General features: G+C 37.8%; 2 protein-coding genes and 1 long non-coding RNA gene across 6 annotated transcripts in view; 1 reads left to right on the top strand and 2 right to left on the bottom strand.

Annotated features, from left to right (window-relative positions):
- LOC306654668 overlaps positions 1 to 9,142 on the bottom strand; it is a 22,637-nt gene extending 13,495 nt beyond the window's left edge. Inside the window, exons 1-2 of the long non-coding RNA XR_013762023.1 lie at positions 8,875 to 9,142; positions 334 to 1,217 (exon numbers count right to left, since the gene is read on the bottom strand). This is a non-coding gene — a long non-coding RNA (uncharacterized lncRNA). The remainder of the gene's footprint in view (positions 1 to 333; positions 1,218 to 8,874) is intronic.
- The window catches only part of TM6SF1 (transmembrane 6 superfamily member 1), a 26,528-nt gene extending 5,546 nt beyond the window's left edge, over positions 1 to 20,982 (top strand). For 3 of the 4 annotated variants that reach the window (XM_079128475.1, XM_079128476.1, XM_079128477.1), the window contains 8 exons: positions 1,321 to 1,418; positions 4,677 to 4,780; positions 6,454 to 6,536; positions 7,435 to 7,556; positions 9,138 to 9,242; positions 11,196 to 11,288; positions 11,475 to 11,594; positions 19,413 to 20,982. In XM_079128475.1, the coding sequence (XP_078984601.1) occupies positions 1,321 to 1,418; positions 4,677 to 4,780; positions 6,454 to 6,536; positions 7,435 to 7,556; positions 9,138 to 9,242; positions 11,196 to 11,288; positions 11,475 to 11,594; positions 19,413 to 19,604 (917 nt within the window). In that variant the 3' untranslated portion in view covers positions 19,605 to 20,982. The remainder of the gene's footprint in view (positions 1 to 1,320; positions 1,419 to 4,676; positions 4,781 to 6,453; positions 6,537 to 7,434; positions 7,557 to 9,137; positions 9,243 to 11,195; positions 11,289 to 11,474; positions 11,595 to 19,412) is intronic. The other variant, XM_079128478.1, reaches the window with a different exon arrangement.
- A 155-nt stretch (positions 20,983 to 21,137) lies between these two features.
- The window catches only part of HDGFL3 (HDGF like 3), a 59,571-nt gene continuing 54,546 nt past the window's right edge, over positions 21,138 to 26,162 (bottom strand). Inside the window, exon 6 of the mRNA XM_079128480.1 lies at positions 21,138 to 22,229. Coding sequence (XP_078984606.1) covers positions 22,224 to 22,229 — 6 coding nt within the window. The 3' untranslated portion in view covers positions 21,138 to 22,223. The remainder of the gene's footprint in view (positions 22,230 to 26,162) is intronic.

The following is a 26,162-nucleotide window of genomic DNA, read 5'->3' on the forward strand; positions in this document are numbered from 1 at the left end:
AGCAGGCCATATGGCTGAACCCATCATCTATAAGTGTGGGGAGCATTCTTTGCCCACAGTGGGTCTTGGCAAAGGTGTAATAGAAGAATTGAGAGTGATTAGTTTTTCCCATTTCACATATAAAAACCTCTGAAACTTAAGAGAAATTATGTTACTTGCCTAAGGTTTTATGGCTGCTTGGTAGTTGAGCTAGGCCAGTCTGACATCAAATTCATAGCCTTTCCCCTGCACTACTGCACTTGCTCTGATCTGGTCCTAGCCTATCTTCCCAGACTAGTCTCCTGATGCTGTCTCCCCTCCCTTCTTACCCCAGGGAACCCACACTTAACTTACTGATATCTCCCCCATTCTCCTGCACTCTCTGCTCTCTGTTCTTGGCTCTTTACAGCTTGCAAGTTGGAGGCCATCCTGGGCAACTAGGTGAGACCCTATTTGAAAACGAAGATGATGAGGATGTAGTTCAGTGGTAGAGCACCCCTGGATTCCATCCCTAGTACTGAGTGAGGCAGCTTTCTTGACAGACTAACACATGCTGAATTTGTCTCTTACTGTTTAAAAAAGTACTATTCCTTGGCTTATTTGTTGCTTGTAGTATTAAGCCCATTTGGGAGTTTCACACAACTCTTAATAAGATTCTCAAAGATATGACAGCGTTCCTTCTTTCATGTGCAGCTGTACTGTCTTATAAGTATTACTGTTTAAAAAGTACTATTCCTTGGCTTATTTGTTGCTTGTAGTATTAAGCCCATTTGGGAGTTTCACACAACTCTCAATAAGATTCTCTAAGATATGACAGCTTTCCTTCTTTCATGTGCAGTTGTACTGTCTTATAAGTATTAATTTTTTTTAAAACCACTGGACTATTTTCTTAAAGTTATTGTTATTTGCACATCAGCCCCCTTCCTCCTCAGTATCTTCAGTATGAAATAGGCAAACATGTGCAACACACTGTGAGTTAGCCTGTGTGGTAATCATTGAGATGATTCACCTCTTCTGTTATTATCTTAAACCTGGTAGTCACAGGTTTGCTTCTTTAGCCACTCAGTTATTGCCATTGTTCCTGCTGCAAAGGTGGGATGAGTCAGTGGTGGCTTTATCATTCTTCATCCCTGTGACACATATGCTCCCTCAGTGAGAGCCCTTGGGCGAGGATGGGGAGATCTGTGAAAACAGGCAGGTGTGGTCTGCTGGTCTGTTGATAAGTGCCCATAGATCTTCTGGAAAACATCAGAAACATTCCATTATTTTTAGCAAATGCCAAGCTCTTAGTAATTATCTTCTGTATTATTGCTTTTTAAACTGCTGCTTTCTTTGCTCTAGTGTATGCAGTTTTTGGATTTACCAGTGTGGTGAACCTCATCATAGGACTGGAACAAGATGGCATCATTGACGGGTTCATGACACATTACCTGAGAGAGGTAAAGGACTGCTTAATGATTGGGAGGCATAAACCAAATGGTTAGCAACCTGGGTCACATCATTCAGTCCTCTCATTTACCATAAACAGGTCTAATACACAACATCATTTCCTATCAGACTTAGGTTTTGCTCACATGGTAAGTGAAGCTGAAGGATAAGTTGAGATCATGGGAATTGGGAAGCAATTCTCTTCAATGTTCTGCTTTTATAACTCTTCCCTTACTCCTGACCCACCACACGACCTATCTTTTCCTTAAATGAGGAACTTCAAATGAATTTAGTATTTGCATGTTTGTTAATATATTAATCTCAGAAACCAAATTGATCTTAAATTTGCAAGGTACCAACACTGAGGCACTTAAGCTATTTGATTATGATGATTTACCCCACCTCCAACCAAATCATAGCATTTGAGGGAGCTAGTCCTATTTTATTTTGTGGTGGACTGGATCCAGCCCCAGAGAGGTTAAGTGACTTACTCAAGGTCACACAGGAAATAAGAAGCAGGGCCAAAAGCATAATCTTCATCTGTTTCAAATAATGGGGAGCTCTGTATGCCACCTAAGGTGCTTTGGGTGTTATCCTGTATGCAGGGTGAAATTTTAAATCAGGGAAGGCGGCAGCTCTGGGAAGGATGGGCTTATGGGGGAAGGGTTAGTATCATGAGCTGGAACACTAGTAAGGTTTCTTCTGAGCCAGCAAAGACATGAAAGTGGTCAGACAAAGGCAGTGCATGGGAAATAGAGAGGGGGTGAACTTCAGAGCATTTGGCTGGAATGACTAGGAATTGGTGACAAGTTTGGGGTGAAGTGGGGTAAGACCCAAGATGACTGCCTGGTTCCTGCTTTGGAATTTAGAAAAATGCTGGTGCTAGTAAATTGGAAGCATGGGAGGAACTGTAGAAATCTATTGAAGTAGACTCTGGGATCACAAGACCTACTTCCTATTGTCCAGGGGCTCACTGAGTGGTGGGGATTGTTCTAAGGGGCGGTGATGGAGGTTTACTCTAGGCACAGAGGACCTAACCCTGGAAATAGCCAGGGAAGGCCTTGTCAAGTTGGTGACAGTGTTATAGCTGCTTTTAAAATGGCCATGGGAAAGGATGAGAACCTTTTGGATGGACCAGGGAGGTGAAAAGGCATTCCAAGAAGGGACCACTTGGGCAAAGGCTTAAAGAAAAATAGCATGTGTCTTCCTCTGGGTACAGGTTTGTAGGGATGGTGCTGAATTCATTTGAGGAAATGTGGAGTTTCAGGTGCCTGAGGGGCAGCTTAGCAGAGCTTTGTAGGTCTTGAGCTCCAAGGAATGGTCCTGGCAGATTTGGGGGCTGTCTGAGTATGGTTGGTACCAGCAGGTCTGAAAAGAGAGGAACTTATCCAGATGTGGAAGGAAAGCAGTTAAAGCCAGAACATTGGAATGTGGGGCCAGAAAAGGAGGAACCTCTGAAATGAACTGTGGCAGGTAGGAAAAGAGACATAAGAGAAATCCATAAAGCCAGGTCACTGAGGCCAGAGGAGGAAGGCTTCAGGAGGAAGGTGGCTGACCAGAAGGTTAGAGGTCAAGCTGATGAGGGTAGTAAGCATAGGGGCAGATGGGACATGAGAAGAGGAACTGGGTTGTAACAGTAGTAAAGTCACAGGGCCAGACTCTGGAGACCTAGACGGTGTGTAGAGGGGATGGGGCTTGACCCTGTATGCAGTAACAAGCTTTGAACAGTTTTAGAGCAGAGTGACATGCCAAGAGTCAGGCTACATGACTTCAACTAGAAGCAGGAGTGTGTTGGCTGAGAAGGAGGTGAGAGGCAGGGAGATCATTTGGAAACACAGCAGTGGTTCAGTGAGGGACACTGAGGCTTGATCTGGGCCGAAATGAAGAGGGTAGATTGTGTGGGGTGACACCATAGAGGGAAAACTGATAGGATTTGCAAGACTGTAGGAGAGTAAGAAACAACAACAATAACAACAAAATATCCTATTGTTTTGACCTGGGAAGTTGAGTGGTATTGCTGTTAACACAGAGGCGAGGTGGGGTATGTTGGTTGAGAGGAGAAGCTGATGAATTGGAGTTCAGATGAATTTGAAGGGCCCATGAACCATCCTGCTAAAGATGTCCATCCAGCCACCAGGAGAGGCCTCCACTGTCTTTGAGAGCCAGGTGAGTAGGTGTGAATGATTGAAACCATGAAATGAAATTGTATTAGTTATCTAGTCAGGGCATGGTATAGAGAGAAATGATGTGGGCCAGGTAGTTGTACAGAAGTATAATTTTGGTGGTGTTTTCTCCTCTGCTGCTATTTTGATTTGGTTTGATTTGTGGGGCAAGATGATAAGAGCAGTGCTTGCCCCAGGGAAGCATGAAGCTTAAGAGAATGCCTCACTTGGTTAGCTGATTGATCTGCATTCTTCTTGTAGAAAGGACTAAAGGTTCAGTGCACCGCAAAAAAAAAAAAAAAAAAAAAAAAAAAAAAAAAAAAAAAGACTTAGGGCATATTATGGAAACACATGGAACAAGTTAAGAGAACATGTACATGGAAGAAGGAAAAAAAGGTGGAGGCAGAAAGACACTAAAAACCCATGCATATTTCACAGTAATATTCTTAGTAGCTACCTGGACAGGGAAATATAGTTTATCATATAATTTCATCTTTGTAAAGTTCATAAAATTAAAAAATTTCTCAGAAGTATGGCTCTTCTTGGTTGTACAATTTCTGCTTACTTATATGACTTTGGACAAGTCTTGTAACCTCTTAGAGCCTGTTTCCTCACCTGAGAAATGGAGTCAGTTGTATCCATACCATAGGGTTGATGGGAAGGTTGAATAGAAGGGTGGTGGGAAGCTGAGTTCAGTGCTTGTTTCTCTGTAAATAAGTAAGAGGGGCATGAGTGCCTCTCTCCATGACCACCCCAGCCAACCATGGGATCAGCATGATAAGACCAGCCAGTGAGCAGGGTCTTCCTTGGCCACATCTCTGGCCAAAGTTAAGCACCTCTGGCTTTAGAGTTGGCCATGCAGCCAGGTTGGCCCACGCTGCCATTTGCCTTTGTACTGATGTATGTTTGTCCATCATTGGCCTTTTTATGATTCCTTGGAAGTTCCAGAATAGTTATATTTTCATGTTCCTACCAATTAAGTAGGAATAGTTTTGTCCTAGAAGACTAATACCAAGTAGTTCTGCTTTATTTTACTTGCAATATAGGTCTGGGGTTCAACATTTAACTGAGTATTTAAAATGAACTTTTTTTTAATGCTTTCTTTAGGGTGAGCCGTATCTGAATACTGCCTATGGGCACATGATCTGCTACTGGGATGGCTCTGCTCATTATTTGATGTACCTAGTGATGGTGGCAGCCATAGCTTGGGAGTAAGTCTGTTTGCCTGCTGTGTGTGCCTTAGCAAAAATAAATAGGTATGTAAGGAACATGTATGTAGAGAGGCAAGTATACAATCAGGTACATTTGGACCTGAATATAAGTTCCACAGGTACGTGTCCAATGTGGCTTTATTTTCTTTGTACCACTGCCTTTTTAAATGTGTCCTGGGATTGCTTCCCCACCCTGGTGAAGATCAGGCAGACTGAGTCTTAGCTTTCTAATCATGTTTTCTAATAAGAACAAGTCTCTTTCAGGAATTAAAGCTCAGAACATTCTGATTCAAAACTTCAATCTCATTTTAAACCTTTTCCCTGCAGCCAGACGTAGCACCAAGACTTGGGGACCTTCACCCAGCCTTGGGAGATAAGTCTGTCACACTCCTTTTCAACTCTCTGGGGCTGGCTACTCTAGGAGTGTTATGTCCATGAGATTAAAGGAAGAGGGGAAGTCTTATGTGACAGTTGCTATTATCTGGGCACTAGTGTTCTCTGCCATGAAATGCTGTCTTGTGGCGCACCCATGGGGGCTCTCTGGAGACCCTGACAGCAGAAACCTTTGCATTGTTCCAGTCCCTGAAGTGAGCAATGTTCTCTGGCTGAATTTGATTCCCCTGTTCATGATGGTTTACCCATAGCTTCTTTTCCATATCTCAGAAGGCACACTCTGGGGAGGTTTCTTTCAAGATGACTCCAGCCAAGCTTCCTTCCCAGGCCTCCCCCTTGGCTACAGGCTAGAGAAAGTCTTGCATTTCTACCCCATCTAAAGTTGAAGTGCTGTTTGATTGACTATTCCCACTCTTTCTCCTCATGCATACAAAGATAGCTCCAGCTAATGGGTTGGGGTTGTAGCTCAGTGGTAGAGCACTTGCGTGGCATATGTAAGGCACTGGGTTCAATCCTTAGCACCACATAAACAAATAAAGGTACTGTGTCCATCTACAACTAATATATATATATTTAAAAAAGGATAGCTCCAGCTAATTCTTGTCTGTCCCTCTGTGGACAATACAAGTCATTGTGAATGGTCCTCATGGGGTTGACTACATTTGGCTTGGGACTGGAATAAGGTAGAAAGCACAATTATTCTCTACTTCTGTACCCTCCAGAGAATCTCCTTTTGAGCTTTTCATAGCCTCCTTTATAGTATGAAGTTGAGTAATTGGGTTATCAGTTGAAGGAGCATCTTAACCAATAACCCAACATTGGTGAAAATTGGGGTATCTGTCTATCACCTCCTTTAGAACATGGGATATGTGTCATGAACTATCTCTACTTTTGGGGTGTTGGCCAAAACTGTGTTGCCAGGGGAAAGCACATTTTGCATGGTTACTCATACTTACAATGATTTAAAATATCCATCCAGTTTCTTTCTTTGAAACTTCTCTTCCCTTTCATGCTGTTTTACATCTAATAGGGAGTTGTGGCAGTGATGAAAACATTGTAATTTAGCAGGAGATCAAGGTAGTAAGCATAATTTCCCACCCAAAGGGATACAAAGAGTATATCACATATGGTGATGTTTGATTGCTAGGGTACTTTGTGTTTGATTTATAACTCTTGATTCATGTACTTCACTAGTTAGAATAAAACATAATATTGAGGATCATCTTTTGTAATAGCATTCTAAGACGAGTGTGCTAAGTCAAGATATTTTTTCATTACAGGGAAAGTTATAGAACCATTGGCCTATATTGGGTAGGATCCATTATAATGAGCATTGTTGTTTTTGTTCCTGGAAACATTGTAGGTAAGAAACTTTATCTTAAAATTCACTTTTCTGCAATAATGGGGATTTTTTTTAAACAATACATAAGTTATTTTGGTTATTACAGAACTAAAAGATTTCAAGCTTATAAAAAACCTGTTTTATAAAAGTATTCCTGTTCCTATCTGTAAAGTGGCCTTTTAAGAAGTGGCTTTGGGGCTGGGGTTGTGGCTCAATAGTAGAGCGCCTTGTGAGAGGCACTGGGTTCAATTCTGAGCACCACATATAAATAAATAAACAAAGGTTCATCAACAACTAATTAAAAAAATTAAAAAAAAGAAGTGGCTTTGAGCAGTTTTCAGAAGAGTGCACTGAACAATTAAGACAGTGAAGTGGGGCTGGGGTTGTGGCTCAGTGGTAGAGCACTTGCCTAGCATGTATGAGGCCCTGGGTTTGATCCTCAGCACCGAATATAAATAAATGAATAAAAATAAAGGTCCATCAACAATCAAAAAAAAAAAAAAAAAAAAAAAAAAAAGACAGTGAAGTATCACAGATTTCCTGACTTCTTAGAAGGATACAAAGAGGCTGACTAGCATTTTTGGCAACATTTAGTGTGCAAGTATTTCTTACATTATATATAACTTGACACACAATGAGAACTCAATAAATGTATTTGGAAACTGGTAAAAAGTTATTATGCATGCAGGAAACCAGAATATTATATTACATGTACTTTTTAATACTATAGACAGGATATGCCTGTTAACATCTAATCATTTTAAATTCACTTTCTTTTCTTCTTTATTTCTTTAAATATAATGTCTGGTCAATAGAAAAATTTTAGATGATTTGAGATGGGGAGGTATCCTAATCATTACTTGTGGTTAGGTATGCTTTGGATAAACATTTGACCTTCTCTTTCTTCTCTTTTAAATAGGGAAGTATGGAACACGGATTTGCCCTGCTTTTTTCTTAAGCATACCATACACTTGTCTTCCTGTCTGGGCTGGTTTCAGAATCTATAATCAGCCATTGGAAAATTGTAATTATCCCTCAAAGGTGATTTTATTAAGTTTAGATGTAAACTGTTTTTAAATGTCCACTGGTCACTGAATTGAATTATGCCTCTGAGGCCTGGAGCATTTGAGGCATTAAATCGGTGTGACTGTGTTGATTGTGTAGCATTTGTTTACATTTCAGTTAATGTGGCCAGGCTAGTTGGCTTCTGTCTGAATTCACCAGCTTCTATCAGCCAGGCTATCCTTTTGGGAACTTTATCCGATTCTGAATTACTGTGCTAAGTAAGGTCCACATGTGTGCTTTGTCTGGGGTTATTAATGGCCTGAGTTTGAGCACCTGGAAATTTGTAAATAACACCTATGCAGGAGGCTGGACAGCTTCTGCTGTTCAAGGTAGTCCATATAGACATAGGGTCTGATTCTCAAGAAGTTCAAGCACATGGAGATTGGCTAGAGGACCTCTTCTGAGACACCTCCGTTCCATTCACAGCCAAAGTGGGCAAGCAGAGTAATTATGCCAGCAGGGTAATCATGCCATAAGACACACAGAACCATTCATTATTATTTTTAATGCTAAAGCACAGTGATGGACAAATGCATCCATCATATAGTGCTAACAGGAACATGAGTTCAGAATTGTTCTGCAAAGTAATTTAACAATTCTTCAACCTAAAAATTGCATAGTCAGTGACCCTGGATTGGAAGTTCAAGGCCAGCCTGGGCAACTTAGTGAGATTCTGCCTCAAAATAAAGAATAAAAAGGCCTGGAGGGTTATAGTTCAGTAGAAGAGCGCCCCTGGGTTCAATCCCTAGTACTGCAAGAAAAAAAGATGACAGATTCATGAACATTGTTCACCATCACCTTAAATTTAACAGCGAAAAATGTGTAAATGTCCAGCAGTGGGAGAAAAAGCTACTGTGTGTTTCCATATGGTATTAAATTTTGGAATTTTCAATAATGTGGGAAGTTACTTATCATACAGGTAGTTATTGAGTGAAAAGAGACTGCAAAATTGTTTTTACACTAAGTTCTAATTTTGTGAAAAATATAGATTTTAGCTGTGCATGTGTATTATACTGCTCACTCAAGAGGCTGAGACAAGAGGATTGAAATTTTGAGGCCAGCCTCAGAAACTTAGTGAAAACCCAGCTCAAAATAAAAAAATAAAAAAAGTGCTGGGGATGGAGCTAAGTGGTAAAATGCCCCTGGGTTAAATCCCATCTCCCCAGCCCCAAATAGGTTTTATATGGGTATGTATATGTGTATATATAAATGTAAATATATATGACTGAAAAAGTGGTATGGCTGGTTTATGGTTTATTAATATTTTCTTATTTTTCAAATGAGTGTATCTTACCTGTATAATCATAGAATGTCATTTCAAGAAAAAATTTGGACTAACAGAGATGGAAAGGTTCTTCAAGATCACCTGGTCTCATCTCTTCATTTCATAGAAGGGGTAGAGATGATTCTCCTAAAGCTTCATGGCCAGTAGTATATGATATGAATTGTGAATCTTCAAAATTCTGTCATCCATCATCATGGCATTCAGGGTTTAAGTAGATCTGAGATTCTTCTTTGGCACTCTGGGCTTTCTCTTTAGGTAAACCTCTATTTTAGGTTGTTCAAGAAGCTCAAGCAAAGGACCTGCTGAGAAGACCACTGGATTTAATGTTGGTCATGTGTCTCCTCCTGGCAACTGGCTTTTGCCTGTTCAGAGGCTTGGTAAGCATAACAGATCAAAACAATATTATTATCCTGTTAATGCTTCCAAAAATCTTGAAAATATATATTTTTTAAAAAATCAGACTTCTTAGCAAACTAATAAACTATTTTTCCTGTTAGATCCTGGAGTGCTGGCCCTACTTTGTGCTAGTCTCTCACCCTCTGCTCCCAAGGGATGACTCATCCTAGGTTGTTTCATATCACCTCTTTTAGGTCCTTAGGTCAAGCTCCATCCAAAAGTATCTTCCTTACCTTATTTTAGCACACCTGAAAAATTAGCTATTAGAATTCCATTCTTTTGATTCCTTTGATGTTTCTGATTTAAATGTAAATATCTAAGATGATATCCTAAGACTCATCTAGCTGTCACACAGAGCATCCATGTGTTCTAAAGAGAGGGGGCAATGGAACTGAGGAAGAAGTACCAAATCTATGTAGGGTCATGTGAATTTCTCACTGGTAAGAGTAGAGTTGAGCAAACCAGGCTCAGGTTCAGAGTCTGTGTATTGATGTGCCTGATAAACGTTAAGGGTATGTGGACATGTCATTTTTTTCTATTTTCCCTTTATAATTTTTATAATGTGAAGGATAAGATAAAGGCCTATAATCTTTGTAGTGTGGAATTTTGGCCATTTACTATAGTTGTGTGGCTTTGGAAAAATTTTCTCTGATCTCAAAAGTTTTTCCTCTACAATGCAACTACCTAGCTTGGTAGAGTTATGTATAAAGTAAGCACTCAATAAATTGACTGCTCTGTTTTAATTGATCAGTGATCCTTTACAATGCTTCTGTTTCATAATTTATTCTTAGCAGAAATAAATTTAAGCAGCTCAGAATTAATTATATTCAACTTAGAACAGTAAGGGAACAGAGTGGCAAGTGTAAACTGATGAAGCTTTTCCATTGTTTTGAGGTCCCTGGGCTAAAAGGGGCCTGTGTGGCCACTCAGTGTTCACAGTAAGACACTACTTTAAGAGTTGTCTCTGTCTATGGATTGTCAGAATCTTCCTGGAGGAGCTGGTTAATAAGAGGAGACACAGGGAAGGGAAACAAAGGCAAGGTCATAGGCTGTCCTCAGACCACTGAAACTTTTCTTTGGTTAGCTTGCAGTATAATTTTTAAAATAGAGACAAGAAGAAATAACATGACCCAATTGTACTCTTGCACAGCCATATCCACTTCCCTCTGCACAACAGAAAAATGCATGGATGTGTATGTGTGGTGAGTAGGGTTTTTGCAGATGGGTTTTTGGATTGGGATCCATTTTGACCAATTCTGCTGTTGGCCTGTGTTCTACACATTGGGACATTTCAGTTATGGTCAAGGACATGAGGAATGGTACCTGATGGGGAAGGTAACTTAGGGAAACAGGAGTACGCCAAAGAGACCTTTGTTCTGTGGCCTAGAGTTTACTCTGCTGGGACTAAATCTGCTCTTCTCTCTTTCAAAGTGGACACAGGAAATGGCTTCAGACAAGAGGACCCTGCTTTCAAATCATTACTCTTTACTGTCCTCAAAGGCAATATACTCTGTGAGGCACTGGAGAGAGGAGGATGCTATTTTTGAATCTTGCAAAGCATAGTAAGATGAATTTGGTATAGAAATCTACCTTTCTTCCTGTAGGGACTAGTTGGCTAGTTATTCCAACTAGTAGATGTGAAACTGGTACTCTAAAGCAAGCTGTGCTTTGGCTAGCCAAATCTACATACTTAAACTATGAATATTTGAAAGATACCCAAGAATACAGCCTTAGTTTCCATTTCCTGCTCCACTATTAACCTATGCTTAATCTCCTTAGATAAATCTGCAGAATATTTCCTTTCTTCTGATGAACCTCTACAATGCAGTTTTTGTTAAATAGCTTCTGACCAAACCTGGCACATTTAGCCTTATCAGCAAACCTACGAAACAGAAGTGATTGTATTTTTATAATAAATTCATCTTTGTTCTTAGATTGCTTTGGATTGCCCAGCTGAACTCTGCCGACTGTATGCACAATTTCAAGAGCCCTACCTAAAGGATCCTGCTGCTTATCCTAAAATTCAGGTCAAGTAGTTATAAAGCCCAAGAATTTTTAAAAGTTAAAATATTTTTTTAATAAGAAAATGTGGCCCTAAGTAGAAAATAGTATTTAGCATTTTATCCTGAAAAATGTTATTTTTTTGTACTTTTTTTTTTTTTCAGGTCAAGCTATTCATTTGCTGATGTTATTTATTTCTCCATTCAATACAGATGCTGGCATATATGTTTTATTCTGTCCCTTACTTTGTGATTGCACTTTATGGCTTAGTTGTTCCTGGGTGTTCCTGGATGCCTGACATAACACTGATTCATGCTGGAGGCCTAGCTCAGGTACTGAGAACATTTTCAACTGAGAAAGTGTACTGGTGATCTATCGTTACTGAATATATAAAAACTATCTCTGTTCAGTGTTTTAGAGTAAGAAATAGTTATGAGGCGTGTTGTCTTCTGTTTTACAATTCTTTGGAAGACATTTCTGTACATACATTTTACTTAAATTTTACAATAACTATCTGGTAGATGTATCTAATTATACAGGTGAGGAAACGGAGGTTAAGTGACATTACATGATTTGCCCAAGGTCACATACCTAGCAAGTGGTACTATTGTTTTTATAGGATTATTTCTCAATCTCTGAATATCATGGCTATTGAAAAGGAATTGAGAGCTATTATTTTCAAGATGTCTGTCTAAGTTTAAGATATCAGAATTCTCTGCTATCCTATGCTATATAGAGCCAGGGAAAGTGATCTTAAGAAAAGTTCTGCTCCTAGAAAGTTGGCCCTGTTGTTGAATTCCTCCTTCAGGCACCAAGCTAAGTCTCTCTCTGACAGTAGGTGTTCAGTAAAAGCTTACTACATTAAACTGGAAATGAAATTATTTATGTAGTTCTCCTACCAAACATTTTGACATGGGTAACAAGTAGTGAAACAAAGCGATCTTCTGAACAAGGAAGGAAATTAAGTAATTTTTCATTAACTAGAAATAAAAAAAATAAACTCAGGTTTTAAAAACTTTGTCTTGCTCTTTTCAAGCAGGCTTAAGAATGAGGTTCATCCAGAAACTCTAGGCATAAACAGTTAATTATGTACTCATGATGGCAAAGACACTGGAATTCAGAGTAAAGAACATTTAGGGTATTTATGGGGTTACAGGGTTATATCCTTCATCAGAGGTAATTATAAAATTAGGATATTCATATTAGAAAAGTCAATACGGCACCCAAAGAAATGATTCCTGTCTTGGAGGAGAACTCCATTTATCCCCACTTTGTTGGTTGCTCCTCCTTTATAGACTCTGAATACCCAACTCTTCAGGTCTTCAACTATAAGCTAATAGTTTCTTTATCCCAAATCACTCCCAGACTCCTATATTTAATTCTAACTTACTCGTTTCACCTGATTTGTCAGATTTAGAGATTAAAATAGGACATGGGTAAACTATGCTAAATGTTTTACTTACATATTTGTGTAAGTATAGCTCTGTGCTCTGCTGCAGTAACAAGTACTCAGTGGCTTAATAGTAAAATTTCATTTCTTGCTATGTATAGATTACATGGGCCAGTTCTAGTATCAACTCAGCTGCAGGGGAGTCTGGTAAATGTGATCTTCTTATGCACCTCAGAAGAGTAACATATGCAAGACATTATCTTTGCAACATTTTTTTTTTTTTTTTTAATTCCTATTTAAAGATGATGAAACTGAAGCTAGGGACAGCTGAGTCACTCGGCCAAGGTCACAGAGTTACTAAACGGCATAGAAAGGATAGAAAATCCTGTCTGACTCCAAAGCCTATCTTCTTCTTTACTATATTATCTTCCTCTGCCCCTGTGAATAGCCATGGCACAGGGTTCTGCAGAAGAAAGACTGCATGCAGCATGGAGGAGTTGGAGAATCTTTGTGGGGTGAGCATGAGGGTGGGAGGCAGTGATATCTAAGGGGGCCTTGAGGGCCAAGCAGGACTTTATTAGGTTGAGCCTCTGCAGGGAATAAGGAAGCATTTAGATGTGAGAGTATGCATCAGGTCAGGGGACAGAGTAAGTCTTGGCTTTTTTCTTGACTTGGTTCCTCTCCATTATTCTCCTGTAACTTCCAGGATATATACACATATTCATCTTACTTGTGCTAGCCTTTTCTGTTCTTCCTCTCTTTATTTATTTATTTATTTTGTAGTGGGAGTTGAACCCAGGGGCATTCTACCACTGAGATACATCCTTATCCCTTTTTTTTTTTTAATTTTTTATTTTGAGACAGGGTCTGGCTAAGTTGCTGAGGCTGGCCTGGAACTTGAGATCCTCCTGCCTCAGCCCTCCAAATTGCTGGAATTACAGGCATGTGCCAGTGTCCAACCTTGCCAGCCTTTTCTTTACAGGATTAGCTTATTCAGAGTCCAACAGCTACTCACTGCCTGTGTGCTTTGATTCACTATTGGGCCTCTTCTCCATGCCATGTGCCTTGGTCTTCCCTGTGCCACCAGTCTGAGGCAGGAATCTTAACTGTCCTCAGCTAAGAGGATGGCAGAGGAGGCCTTATGTGGGACCTGTCAAAGCTCAGGAAACTGGAGAATTAGGCAGGAAAACCTAAGCAAAGCTTCAGTCATGTGGAACAAGCCAAGAGTCAGGAGGTTGAGGAAGGTCATGGCTTTGGGGAAAACTGGATATCAGAGCCCAGAGCAATGAAACCAACCCAAGACTCTACCTGTTGATGAGGCTCATCTTGCAAATGGGCACCTGTGATTCCAGAGGGTCATTCTAGGAAGGGCAGCAGCAGTGGTAGCTTCAATCAGACTTTAGGACTTCCAGGAATCCTTGAACTTATTCATCACTACCCAGTTTGACAAGGTAGCCTGAAGTTCCTTTCTTGCTGCTAAGTGCTCAGACCCAGAGCCTGAGGCTGAGGACTAGTCCTATAAATGTCAGAAGGATGTTTCTCTCAACTAAGCAGGTAAAGAATGGCATAATTCATAAATTATGTGTCTGACGTCCTTGGACCTCTTATCTGGGCTTGAATATCTATTCATAGTGTTCAGCCTAAGGAAAAGTTAGAAATCATGCTGCAACAAAACAATGCATATGATCAGAATGTTGAATTTGTTGTTTTGCACCTAGAAAATACCTGTTTATGAAATCGCCTTTCATCTTAGGAGGGTATCAGACATATTCATCATAGAAATCACTTTATAACCTTGACCAGTACCCCTTACTTGCTAACATTGCCATGTCTAATTTAGAAGTCTTACATATTCATGATCCTACTGACAATACCAAAACCTGCTTTTACTGAAAGATCTGGTGAACTCCCAGCTCTATGCAATTTAATAAGAAAATTTAATAAGAAAAATAAATCTTTGCAAAGTTCTATATTTGTATAGGTTAATGGAAGACATGTTGGATCCTTGATTTCTGACAGTGTAGGAGTTTGCCAAATCTGTTGACTTCAGAAATCAAAAGTTCAATAGAAAAGTAGAATAAAGTAAAGTAAAACCAGGACACCTTTTAGACTAAAGAATTCTACTGGGACTTATTCACAACCAATTTATTTCTGCATACAAAATGCTTACTATAGGACTAAAACTGTAAGCCTAACTTAAAAATGCCATTAGGCCTACTGAACATGTAGACTTTCTCTTGTCATTATTCCCTAATAACTATTTACATAAAATGTATACTCTAAGATTTTTTTTTTTTTTTTTTCAGTGCTGGGGATCGAACCCAGGGCTTTGTGCTTGAAAGGCAAGCACTCTACGGACTGAGCTATCTCCCCAGCCCTTCTATAAGATATTATTAAGTAACCTAGATTTTAAACCTATAGTTTATAAAGTATGTGGGAGGTTGTGTACAGTATACTTGCAAATATATCATTTTTTATAAGGACTTGATTATGTGTGGATTTCCTGGAACCAATCCCCCTTAGTGTAAATGGATGACTGTGTATTGTTAAAATATCACTGAAAATGAAAAAAATAAAAGACTGTCCCCTCAGAGCTAATATAATTAATGGTTAAGAGCAGGAGCTCTGGAAACAGACTGATTCAGATCCAACCTGTCACTGATTAGCTCAATCACCTTGATTACCTCTCTGATCATGTTTCCTCTTCTGTAAAGTGAGGATATTAACAGTACCTTTCTCATAGTGTTGCTGTGAGGATTAAATGAGGCAATATATTTGAAGGGCTAAGAATACTCCTGCCATACAGTAGCTATGTAAACTCTTCGTTGCTATTATTGTTGGTATGATTCCCAGTAAGAATTTGGAGAAATGCCTTATTTTGAGAGATTCATCAATCTGTAGTCAGTTTAAGCAAGCTATGTGTATTGTAAACAATTACCTAAAAGTCAAAGAAAATGGGCAAAAGCTATGGGACAGATCACAATGGGCTTTCTGCTGCCCCACAACCTTATATGCAAGCTAATTTCACTCTTATCAGGTGAAATCCCCTCCCACTGGTTGCTCTCAGCTTCTCCCACTCCTGACTGTACAGGTGCCATGGACTTTCTCACAAAGGGGTCTGGAGGCTTATCTGTGGACAATCTGGTTGTAAAGAGCTGACTCTACTGAAGTGAATTTAATTTTTCCTTTATGGAAACCTTTAAGAAATATATAAAAGGGTTTAGGAAAAGCATGGATAATTGGGATACTAATGCAAATCTCACTTTACTCATTTGCTTTTGGTGTGATTCATTACTCAGACATTTTTATTTAGTATTAAAATTAGACTTCGGGTTTAACATCTTTATATTATCCTTTGATGGAGACATTTGAAAGCCAAAAGGTCAACAAGAGCCCAGGTTTTCAACAAAGCAGAGCATCAGATTATGAAAAAGAACTTAAGTTTTGAATCTGTCTACAGAACAGCCTCATGTCCCAGATATCATTGCACTGAACCTCATAACAGAGGTAGGTTCTATTATTACCCATTTCTACAGATGAGGAAGCCACAGGGTTACATACCTCACCCAAGGCCATCTTGCTGGTTTGTGGTGGAGCTGGCATTTGACTCTGGCCATCTGATTCCAGAGTAAGTGTTCTGAATCACTATACTATGCTGCTCAGAAAACCCTAAGAAAAGATAACATGGTTCCAGATTAGCTATTTGTACTGTATTGGCCAAGTAACCAGGCTATTGTCCCAATATTCACATAGTTTTTGCCTAGAACATTCATGTGAGCACATAAAACTCAGTTCTTCCTTCTGGAGCCAGGACTGATTTTTAGTTGTCTTTTCCAGGTTGTATCTATGAATATAAGAAAAGAGAGCTATTACAATTTAGCCTTTTGTTTACCTTCATTGCCTCGTTTTCCATTCCAGTCTTAGAAAAATCAAAGTAAGCTGGGCACAGTGGTACATGCCTACAATCACAGTGACTTAGGAGGCTGAGGCAGGAGGATTGCAAGTTCAACATCAGTTTCAGCAACTTAGCAAGGCCCTAAGCAACTTAGCAAGACCCTGTCTCAAAATAAAAAAAAAAAAATAAAAAGGTCTGGGGATGTGGCTCAGTGGTTAAATGGCCATGGTTCAATCCTCAGTACAAAACCCAAACAAACAAAAATCAAACTCTATCTCAATTATCTTTGTAAGTTAGAAAACAATCCAGAATGAAATAGAAAAATGATTAAGGATTTAACCTCATACCACTGCACTTTGGAGAAATTACTGGAATTTAGAACTTATACCTGTAATCCTGGGCCCCAAGTCAGCTCCACAGCACTGAGTTCACTCATTCACCTGACCCTTGCATGGCACTGGGGCTGAACTCAAGCCATCATCCTGTGTGCTGCTTCTTCTCACCTATGTGCTCAGGAAGGGAATCCTCAGGTAAGACCGAGGTTCCTCTGAAACTTAAGCACTCTAGACACTTAACACCAATGTGCCTTGGGAGGAAGTTATGGTTGGGTGCCCACTCAACTGGAGGTGTGGCTGCCATAAATGCACCCATTAGAATTATGTGCAGTAGCAGGAGCTGGCGTTAGGGTTTTTTTTTCCCCCCTCATATACAGACATCTCTTTTGATTAGGAAAGTTAAAATCTTCACCCTTATTTAATAATTCTGAATAGAATAGCTTACTATAGGTAGGTATAAAAATAGAGAAATGCTTTGTGGATCCTTTTTGTATTTTGACAGTCACAGACCATTGTTGTTGAATATTTATTGAGCTCTAACAATGCGATAGTGCCACACAAAACATTAGACATGGTACCTGCCCAGTGGGCTTACAATCTAATCTAAGGACATGAATCATTTTTTAATGTTGCCATGGGTTTGCTGTTCATGAAAATGAGGTATTAACTGCACTGATTAGTGCAGGAAAAGGGCCCACAGAAACACTGACTTTTTATGCAAGCTTCCCTATGCAAGTAAGCACAACTGCTCATATTAATTTCTCAAAGTATGATTGGCATTTTTCCAATTCTGGTGATTTAGTGATGTGTACAAGTGTCTATAAAGATAGAGCTACCAAACCCACTTTTCTGAGAAAACCAGGGTTCAAAACTGGTCTTCAGTCCAGAAGAAAAAGTTAAGTTGTATATTCAGAAAAACACTTATTCAAAGTAGGCCCTAGGAAAAACTCGTGACCGGAACCACTGTTCAGAGTTTCTAGACATGTCCACAACAGCAGCTCCTTAGAGTAGCCCCCAAAGTGCCCTTTACTTTCAAGATCTTTTGTCCTGGTAGCCTAGGGATGTTAACACACTTGCTGGATTTGGGCATCTGCCCTGGGGAAATGTGTCTCTGAGGGCACAGCCCTCTAAGTGCCTCATGGGTCACAATGCAGATAATCCACTCAATCCTTGGCAATATACCACAGTAATTTAAAAAAAAAATTACTATCTCAAGAGAGTAGCAAATATATACCAGAGTATCCAGAATATATTAGTAATTTGTAAAATTGTAACCTATTAAAGTATCTGCTGATGAGACATTCATAAGCATATTGCTTATAAAAGCTTGCCCTTTTCTTGTCATGGTAAAGTTGGGTGTTAACATTTTTATCTGTTAACCACTTATCTGAATCAACTGATTTCATATGGATGGAAATGAATAACCTAAATGTATTTGAAGCAAATTATTTAAATAGTTTGTCATTTTTATTATTTGTCTTCTCTAGATTTCACTTTGACCTGTTGACTAATAATTTACTACTTGTTATACTTCGATTCCTTTTTTCACATCTATCTTGAATTTCAGCAAAACATGAAAATAACAGACTTGAGGGCTGCATTCTAAAATGACACCAACTTCCTGAGGAAATCCTCTCTCAGGATCTTTTAATCCTGCTGTAGCCTGCATCTCCCTTTCTAATAGTTTCCCTCTGTGCTTAGGAAAAGTATTAAAAATGAGCACTGGCACATTCTGGATGTGTGTTCTGAACAAGTATATAAGTACAGAAGGAGGCCCTTGCCTTTCTGTTTTGTAAACTCAAATTATGCTGACAAGTCCCACTTCTAAGTAACTTACAGTTTGATTTTAAAAGGTTGCCTCCACATATATTTGCCATTTTATAAAGAACAATCATACTTGTACCGTTATCCAAGTTGTTAACAACCTTATCTTACAAAATAACCCTTCATATTTTTAGAGTTGCATAAAAAACAAACACAAAAAATACATAATGAAAGGGCTTTGAGCTCTTGCTCCAAAAAGTAGATGAATGACTGATAAATGAAGCTGAGGTCCTCAGTGCTTCTCTTTCAATAGTTTATGCTAAATATATGTTAGCTTTTTAAACTCTATACTTTCTTTTATTGGAATACAATTTGTAAGCCACAGCTGAATCTCTGTAGGATTTCCAGAATGCAAATTCAAAAGAAATGGAGGTTTTACTCAGATTTTTCCACTGAATTGAGCCACTAATGAATGTTTATTATGAGGCACTGAATCAGTTAAAAAACACAACTGGCATGATAAAACCACACTAAAGAAAGTATACTTTATTTGAACAGTTATATCAAGAATGACCCTAAACTTAATGAAAACTCACATATTAAAAGACTGTGGATTATTTGAAGGTATTTTGCCTGTGAATAAGACTGGTTTCAAGGGCAGAGAAACATGGTCTAAATGAGCCATCTAGAACTCATCATTCATCCAACTGAACACAAATTTCATGCTTACCCACTTATTTTTTTTTTTTTTTTTTAACTATAACAGGCTCAGTTTTCTCACATTGGTGCTTCTCTTCATGCCAGAACTGCTTATGTCTACAGAGTCCCTGAAGAAGCAAAAATCTTTTTTCTAGCAATAAACATAGCATATGGAGTTCTTCCTCAGCTCTTGGCTTATCGCTGTATCTACAAACCAGAGTTCTTCATAAAAACAAAGGCAGATGAAAAAGTGGAATAAAAATATCACTTGTTTCTCTTTTCTAGATTATTGACTGTTAGACTGGTACTGATATTTTGTCCCATCACTCTCTCATACATGAATATGTAAGAAAACAATTCTTGCTCTGTACTATACATGTGAGCTATAATATGGTACTCATCACAAATTCTTGCTCTGTATTGTATGTATGAACTACAATTATATGGTATTGTGAGTAGTAAATTTTCTTTTTTTGAAGGAAAACTGAAGTTGTTGAGATACAGCTTGTTTAAACAAACATATCAAAATTATCTGTGAATAAACCTGACCATATAGCTCAACACTGTTTGCACATACTAAATAATTCTAAGTGTGAAAAATTATAATTCAGTGCCTACAACAGTGAGCATAAAAATGTAACTATTCAGAGATGAGTATGGTCTATGCATAAAAAAATCCAAAACAGCAATTACAGGTTGGAGAAATAACTTCTGCATATAGAATGCATATGCTTCATTATCAACCTCAATATAAAATGCAGATTATCAGAATATTTTTAAATGTTGTCTGAAAAATGTTTTCAAGAAAAGTATATTACTGCTGTTTTAAAAACTGCTTTTACTAATTTTTTTTGTGTGAATCTGAATAGTGAAAGTGAGATTGATTTATCTTTACCCTTAATGAACACTTGTTTTATTGGTGGCTGGAAATATTTCTATTGCATTTCTGTGTGTATTTTTAATGACATTATTTTTGGTGTTTTATGAAGACAAATCTTGTTAAATTTGAACCATTTTATATATATTCATATGTATTTTCATGACAAGTTTTGGCTTTTTTTAGAATATCAGTTATATGTTCTAATTGAAAACGTCATCTATGTTTTAGTGCAAGCATTGAAGAGGTCTTTTAATGAACTAATTAAGTTTCATTAATTTTAAAATAAAATATTCAAAATTAAAAAGAACATTTTAAGGAAAAAGTACTGGATTGACATCCCTACTTCTTTTTTATGAACTTTGCATATTTGGAATTGTGAGTACAATAGAGACAATCAATATATGCTAAATGATAGAAAAAACCCAAAACATAGTTGCCTCCTCAGTGTGCCTGGGGTGCAAAGTGGATTGGTGCTTTCATGGCCTCAGCTACCTCATGACCACTATCATCATTAATGGCCCTGGGCTTTTAGGTTTCCTTATACCTTCTTTTCTCTTCATGTTCATTAGCTCTTCATCAAAGTAAGAAAACCAAAAGCAAATAGGATAAAGATCAATGCATGGATAATGTCAAGTGTGTGAATTTAGGGTCCACTGAGCTGATAAATATTTTCTTAGGTGTACAAATCATGTTGTCACTCCCCTTGCCCCCCAGTGTTTTCAAATAACCTAAAACACAGAGTATTAAAAAAAAGAAAAAGGAAAATCCTTGCCTGCACTCTTGATTCTACTGTTAACCTGCTATTAACATTTTTTGCTTTAATATATGAATTACATTACTACCTCACATTACATATATGAAGCCAAATTACACTACCTTAGTTGTTTACAACCTCAAAGCTTACTCCCAGTACACATTCCAATAAATTTATTCTGTAAAAACAATACATTTTTTTGTTTTTTGATTTTTTTTTTACAGTAAACTTTTCAACTACAAACCTCGAATACGCAAAAGATGTTCCAAGGACAAGCATAACAGAATTGATAAAACTCAAATTGACTAAATGTGTTTTCACAATATAAGCTGGCATAAAAATAAATAAAATTCTCTATTATCACAATAGCAACAATAATGTACACATAATAATGGTTTATGGGTGAATATTAACTATTCTAATTCTAGTTCCAAAAGAAAACAGTTCATTTTAAAATCTCTATTTAAAAGTCAATGCTTTGTCTTGTTTCCCACAGGGCTGCTGGTGATTCCAGCCTTAAAATGTAAAGTATTCACCTTGAGTGATTAGCTCAAATTGTACTGGCATTGAGAAAAAATAAATCATTGCCTTTATTTTGGAGTAACACAAAAAGACTCACTAACTTCACATATAGAAACTCAATCTGTGTACATAACAACATGAGTTTTGAGAAGTATAAGCCGTCAATCAGCTATTTCTAATACAGAATAGATATTATACAATATGGTTAAAACTTTACACAGGGCCTCAGAACAGAAGGACAATTTTAATTTCATCTTTGATATACCAACATTATGTATCTAGGAATTACTTCCTGGGTTCTGTCAAAAAGAGGAAATCCTATCCTTAAGCATTATGGAGTGGTTATCTAAAATAATGCTAATTAATATGTAACCAAGTGTTTGGTGGTGGTGGGGTAAAGGCAGGAAAATGATGAACATAACTGCCTTGGTAAAAGGATCCTAGACATGTATAAGTCTGTGCAAAAATCTTGATAATTCTTAGTGGTTAAGGGCAACTTCATGCAACCAAATAACATGAAATTAAATCAATAACCTTTAAAAAAGGTTAAAATGTCTCTTTTCCCAACAAAACAGAGAGGAATGTGAATAATGTACATACAAACTGGGGTTCTGTCAATGACAAGGACTATGTGTTGGTTCATATCAAATCCAAGAATATTAGACAACCAAACATTTAACCTTCTTGTGGTTTCTCTTAATATGCAGCATTCATTACGGTAGTTAGGTCTGTAAAAAAGAAAGAAAACAAGCCTTTAGATGATTTAGGATACTAATGATGAAAGCTATCCACACCCGTAGAGTATATAATTGGTTTTTCTGACTTTATTCTGCATTGTGGCACTAATAATACTCAGCAAGAATGACTTGAAGCTTTGTTTCATACCTATCACAAAGCTCAAGAAAATAGTATTTTATTCACTAAAAAAAAATAAAAATAAAAATAAACTTTTGCTACTGTCTGGCCAGACAGGGAGTGTAGCTGAGGGTACTCTGTACCACTTGAGGAAATGATTATTGTTGTAATGTATTTTAAGCCAATGGAGAAACGTGATTTTTCTTAGGACTGTGGTGTCAGAAATAAAGGTAAGCTGCATGAAATTTAAAAATCAGTTGGAGTATACACAAATTATTCTTTAAAACACAAATTAATTATTTGTAACATGACAAGTACAAGAGTAAACAAGATCAAGATGTACGGCCTCTGACTTCCCGCTTTTGGAAAAAAAAAAAAGGATGATTTCTTTTCTTTCTTTTTCTTTTCCTTTGGATACTGGGGATTGAACCTAGAAGCACTTTACCATTAAGCCACATCTCTAGTCCTTTTTTACTCAGAGACCGGGTCTTGGTAAATCCTTCAGGCTGGCCTTGAACTTGTGATCCTCCTGCCTCAGCCTTCTGAGTCACTAGGATTACAGGTATGTGCCACCATGCCCAGCCTAGATTTCTTTTAAAAGTTAAGATGGTATGTGTATAACAGAAATAAGATTAAAATATTTCTATGTCATGAAATAATCATGTTTCAATTTGGTTTCCACTATAAATTGTGTTAGGTTATATTTCCACAGAGATGCTATTTTTGTTTTCCTCACCATCAACCCTAATATATTATCTCCTACCCCAGTAATGTTCTCATGGGATGGATGAAAAAGGGTAATCAGGTCCCAAATATTTTTTTCTAAAAACAGCCTACTTCAGTTCTTCATTTCACTAAGCAAATGAACTTGTTTGTAAGCACAGATGGGGATGTTCTCAGTTAAGATAGCCAAAAGCTAATACTCCACTGCATATCAGTAATTATAGGACCCTCAAAGGAGGACAAGTTACCAAACCTACCATCCCTTCATGAAATACATGGCAAAAATTTCTTAGTTTTCTGTCTTGAGCAAAATGAAGTTAATCTTTAAAAAATAAAAATAAAAATCACACTTAAAGTCTGTGAATTTGGAAAATACAGTGCCAGGTGAGTTAATTTGTTACATAAAAACACTAGAAATAAGATGATACAGATACTCTGGAGGATTCTCCTCCCTTGTGAAGGAGGAAGACACTCCTTACAACAATGAAAAATGTTGATCAAAGAATCTTTAAAAATTTTGTTGTATTAATGGCAATGTGAAAGGCAATAAATTCTATGTTTACATTGGTAGAAAATTCACAGTTAGCAATTGCTCAGCCCATATTGGATGAGTATTTTGGGACAGATCCTATTTGCAGCCCCTTTTATTTTTTATTGAGGCCCCAAAATAAAGTGACCCCAACTTTAAGGACAAGCTTTTTTGTTTTTAAAGAAAGCTCTGATGGGTAGGTACTTGTAAAAGTAAATTCTAAAATCTGAGATGTTTTTAACTTTTCATACCATGATTATTCTATCCACATCTATGCCTTGAAAAATACTTCTTGCTAATTCATAATGGTATATATTCTGGACTTGGTGCTCTCAGTGTCTGCTAGACTTAAATTCTCCTCTGATAAAGTCACCAGAAGTAGTTGCTTATTCATGGGCTGCCATCCTTGGTGCTATGCACCTTTCTATTGGGTAATGGGTGGAGAATCCAATCAGAGTCTATTTTGAAATATCTGAATGGGAGGCACATTGAGAGGTTGTAGGCTGGCAGCAAAGATAAAAGGATACTCAGAGCATAGTAAATAGAAGCTAGAAGGCAGTAGAAGTCATAAGGATTCCTTTTCCTTTTTTTTCCCACAAAGCACCATTTTTTATGTGAAAAAACTAGTAATTCAAGATGGCTATGGGGTATTTGGAACTTTGTAGAACTTACTTACTTCGAGGAAACAACTGACAGTATTTGTTGCCGAAAACAAAATGTGTACATTTAGGTGAAAATAAGACTTCTGAATACTCTAGGATTGAGTTTTTCTACGTTTAAAGGCTTTTTTGAAGAGGAAGTGATATTAAAATGTGATTAAAAATATAATGAAATGGGTCAATATTTGGAAGACCCAAATAACTCAGTGAACCTGTATTTTCCAACTAGGTAAAAGGTATTCAAAGTGCCAGAGTTCAATGGATTTAATTAGCAGAATATGAAAAATTTAGATTCCACATTACAATTACCTTTTAAGACGCTATCACTGATAGAATTGCTATAATTCCAAACAAGAATATCCACAATTATCTAACAATATTATTAAAATACTTATATTTTCATTTTTCAACTCCATATCTACGTGAAGCCAGATTTTCTTCAGATACACTTCAAACTATGCATCACAAAAGACAGAATATAGAACCACATAGAAAAATACAGCTGTCTTTTATTAAAAGACATTAAAGAGATTTTTAAAGAGCCTGTGTCACAAAACATTTCTTGAATTTTTTTTTTTTTTTTTTGGTATGGGAGATTGAATCTAGAGGTGCTTTACCACTGAGCTCTATCCCCAGTCGACTTAATTTTTTTATTTCGAGACAGGTTACTAAGTTGTTTTGGGCCTTGCTAAATTGCTGAAGCTGGTCTTGAACTTGTGATCCTCCTGCCTTAGCCTTCTGAGTTGCGGGGATTATAGGTGTGCACCACTGCATTCAGCAAATAGTAGTTATTTCTAATAAAAATGTTACATGTGAAATAATGGGTTCATTATTTTAAAATGAGTTAAGTATTTTAAAAATTTCTGTTATTTCTAATTAAGTAAATATTAATAGCTGTAACACATATGAACAAAAACTATTTGGGGCCCTCAATAACTTCTAAGAATATTAAAGAGGTCCTGAGACCAAGAATAGAGAGTAAATTAGAGTAAATGGTGAGAGATGAGACTGAAAGGAAAAAGTGGAATTAGACTGTGAATGGCAATATATGGTAAAAATAAGGAGTTTATACTTGATCTTGAGGTCACAGGAGGTAGTACTATGTTGTAGAAGTAATGTAACAGCTTCAGGGGCAGAAGAATGAAGGCAAGGACACTGGTGAATGAATAGTGAATGGTGTGGTTGTCCACTTAACATTTATTCCATCCTTGACACCTCCCTCAAATATATGGCAGCCTTGAGATTTGAGGACTTGATTTCAACTTTCCAGGGGTGGGAAGAACCTGACTGATCTAAGCCAGTACTAATCCTCTTATATCTATAGTTGGTTCAAAGACGGGTAGCCTTTTGGCATGGTCTTCAATGATCCCTGCCTCCTGATATTCATGTCCATTGTGTAATGCCCCCATCTCTTGCATGTGGGCTGAATCTAGTGACTTGCTTCTAATGGACAGAATGGAGCAAAAAAGTGATGGGATATCACTTCCAAGACTGAGTTACAAAAGACTGACTTCTGTTTTGCTAGTATTCACTTGCTAGCAAGAGACTCTTACTCTGATGAAGCCAGTTGCCCGCTGCAAATTGCCTCATGGAGAGATTCATGTGTCAAGGAATCAAGGGAGGCCTCTGGTCAACAGCTTGTGAGAAACTGGAGACCTCAGTTCAACAAATGTGAGGAGCTGAATCCTGCCAGCAACAATTTGAATTTAGAGGATGGATGACCTCAGGATAACTAGGCTCCTGCTAAGACCTTGACTGAAGCTCTGAGAGGCACCCGGACAGAGGACTCAGCAAGTTGCACCTCCCTGGATTCCTGATCCATACAAGAGATGAGATGATAAATACTATTTTAAACCACTAGGTTTGGGGGTAATTTGTTAGGTGGCAATAGATAA

The sequence above is a fragment of the Sciurus vulgaris genome, assembly GCF_902686455.1.
Source record: "Sciurus vulgaris genome assembly, chromosome: 2".
In the NCBI taxonomy this organism is placed as follows: Eukaryota; Metazoa; Chordata; class Mammalia; order Rodentia; family Sciuridae; genus Sciurus; species Sciurus vulgaris.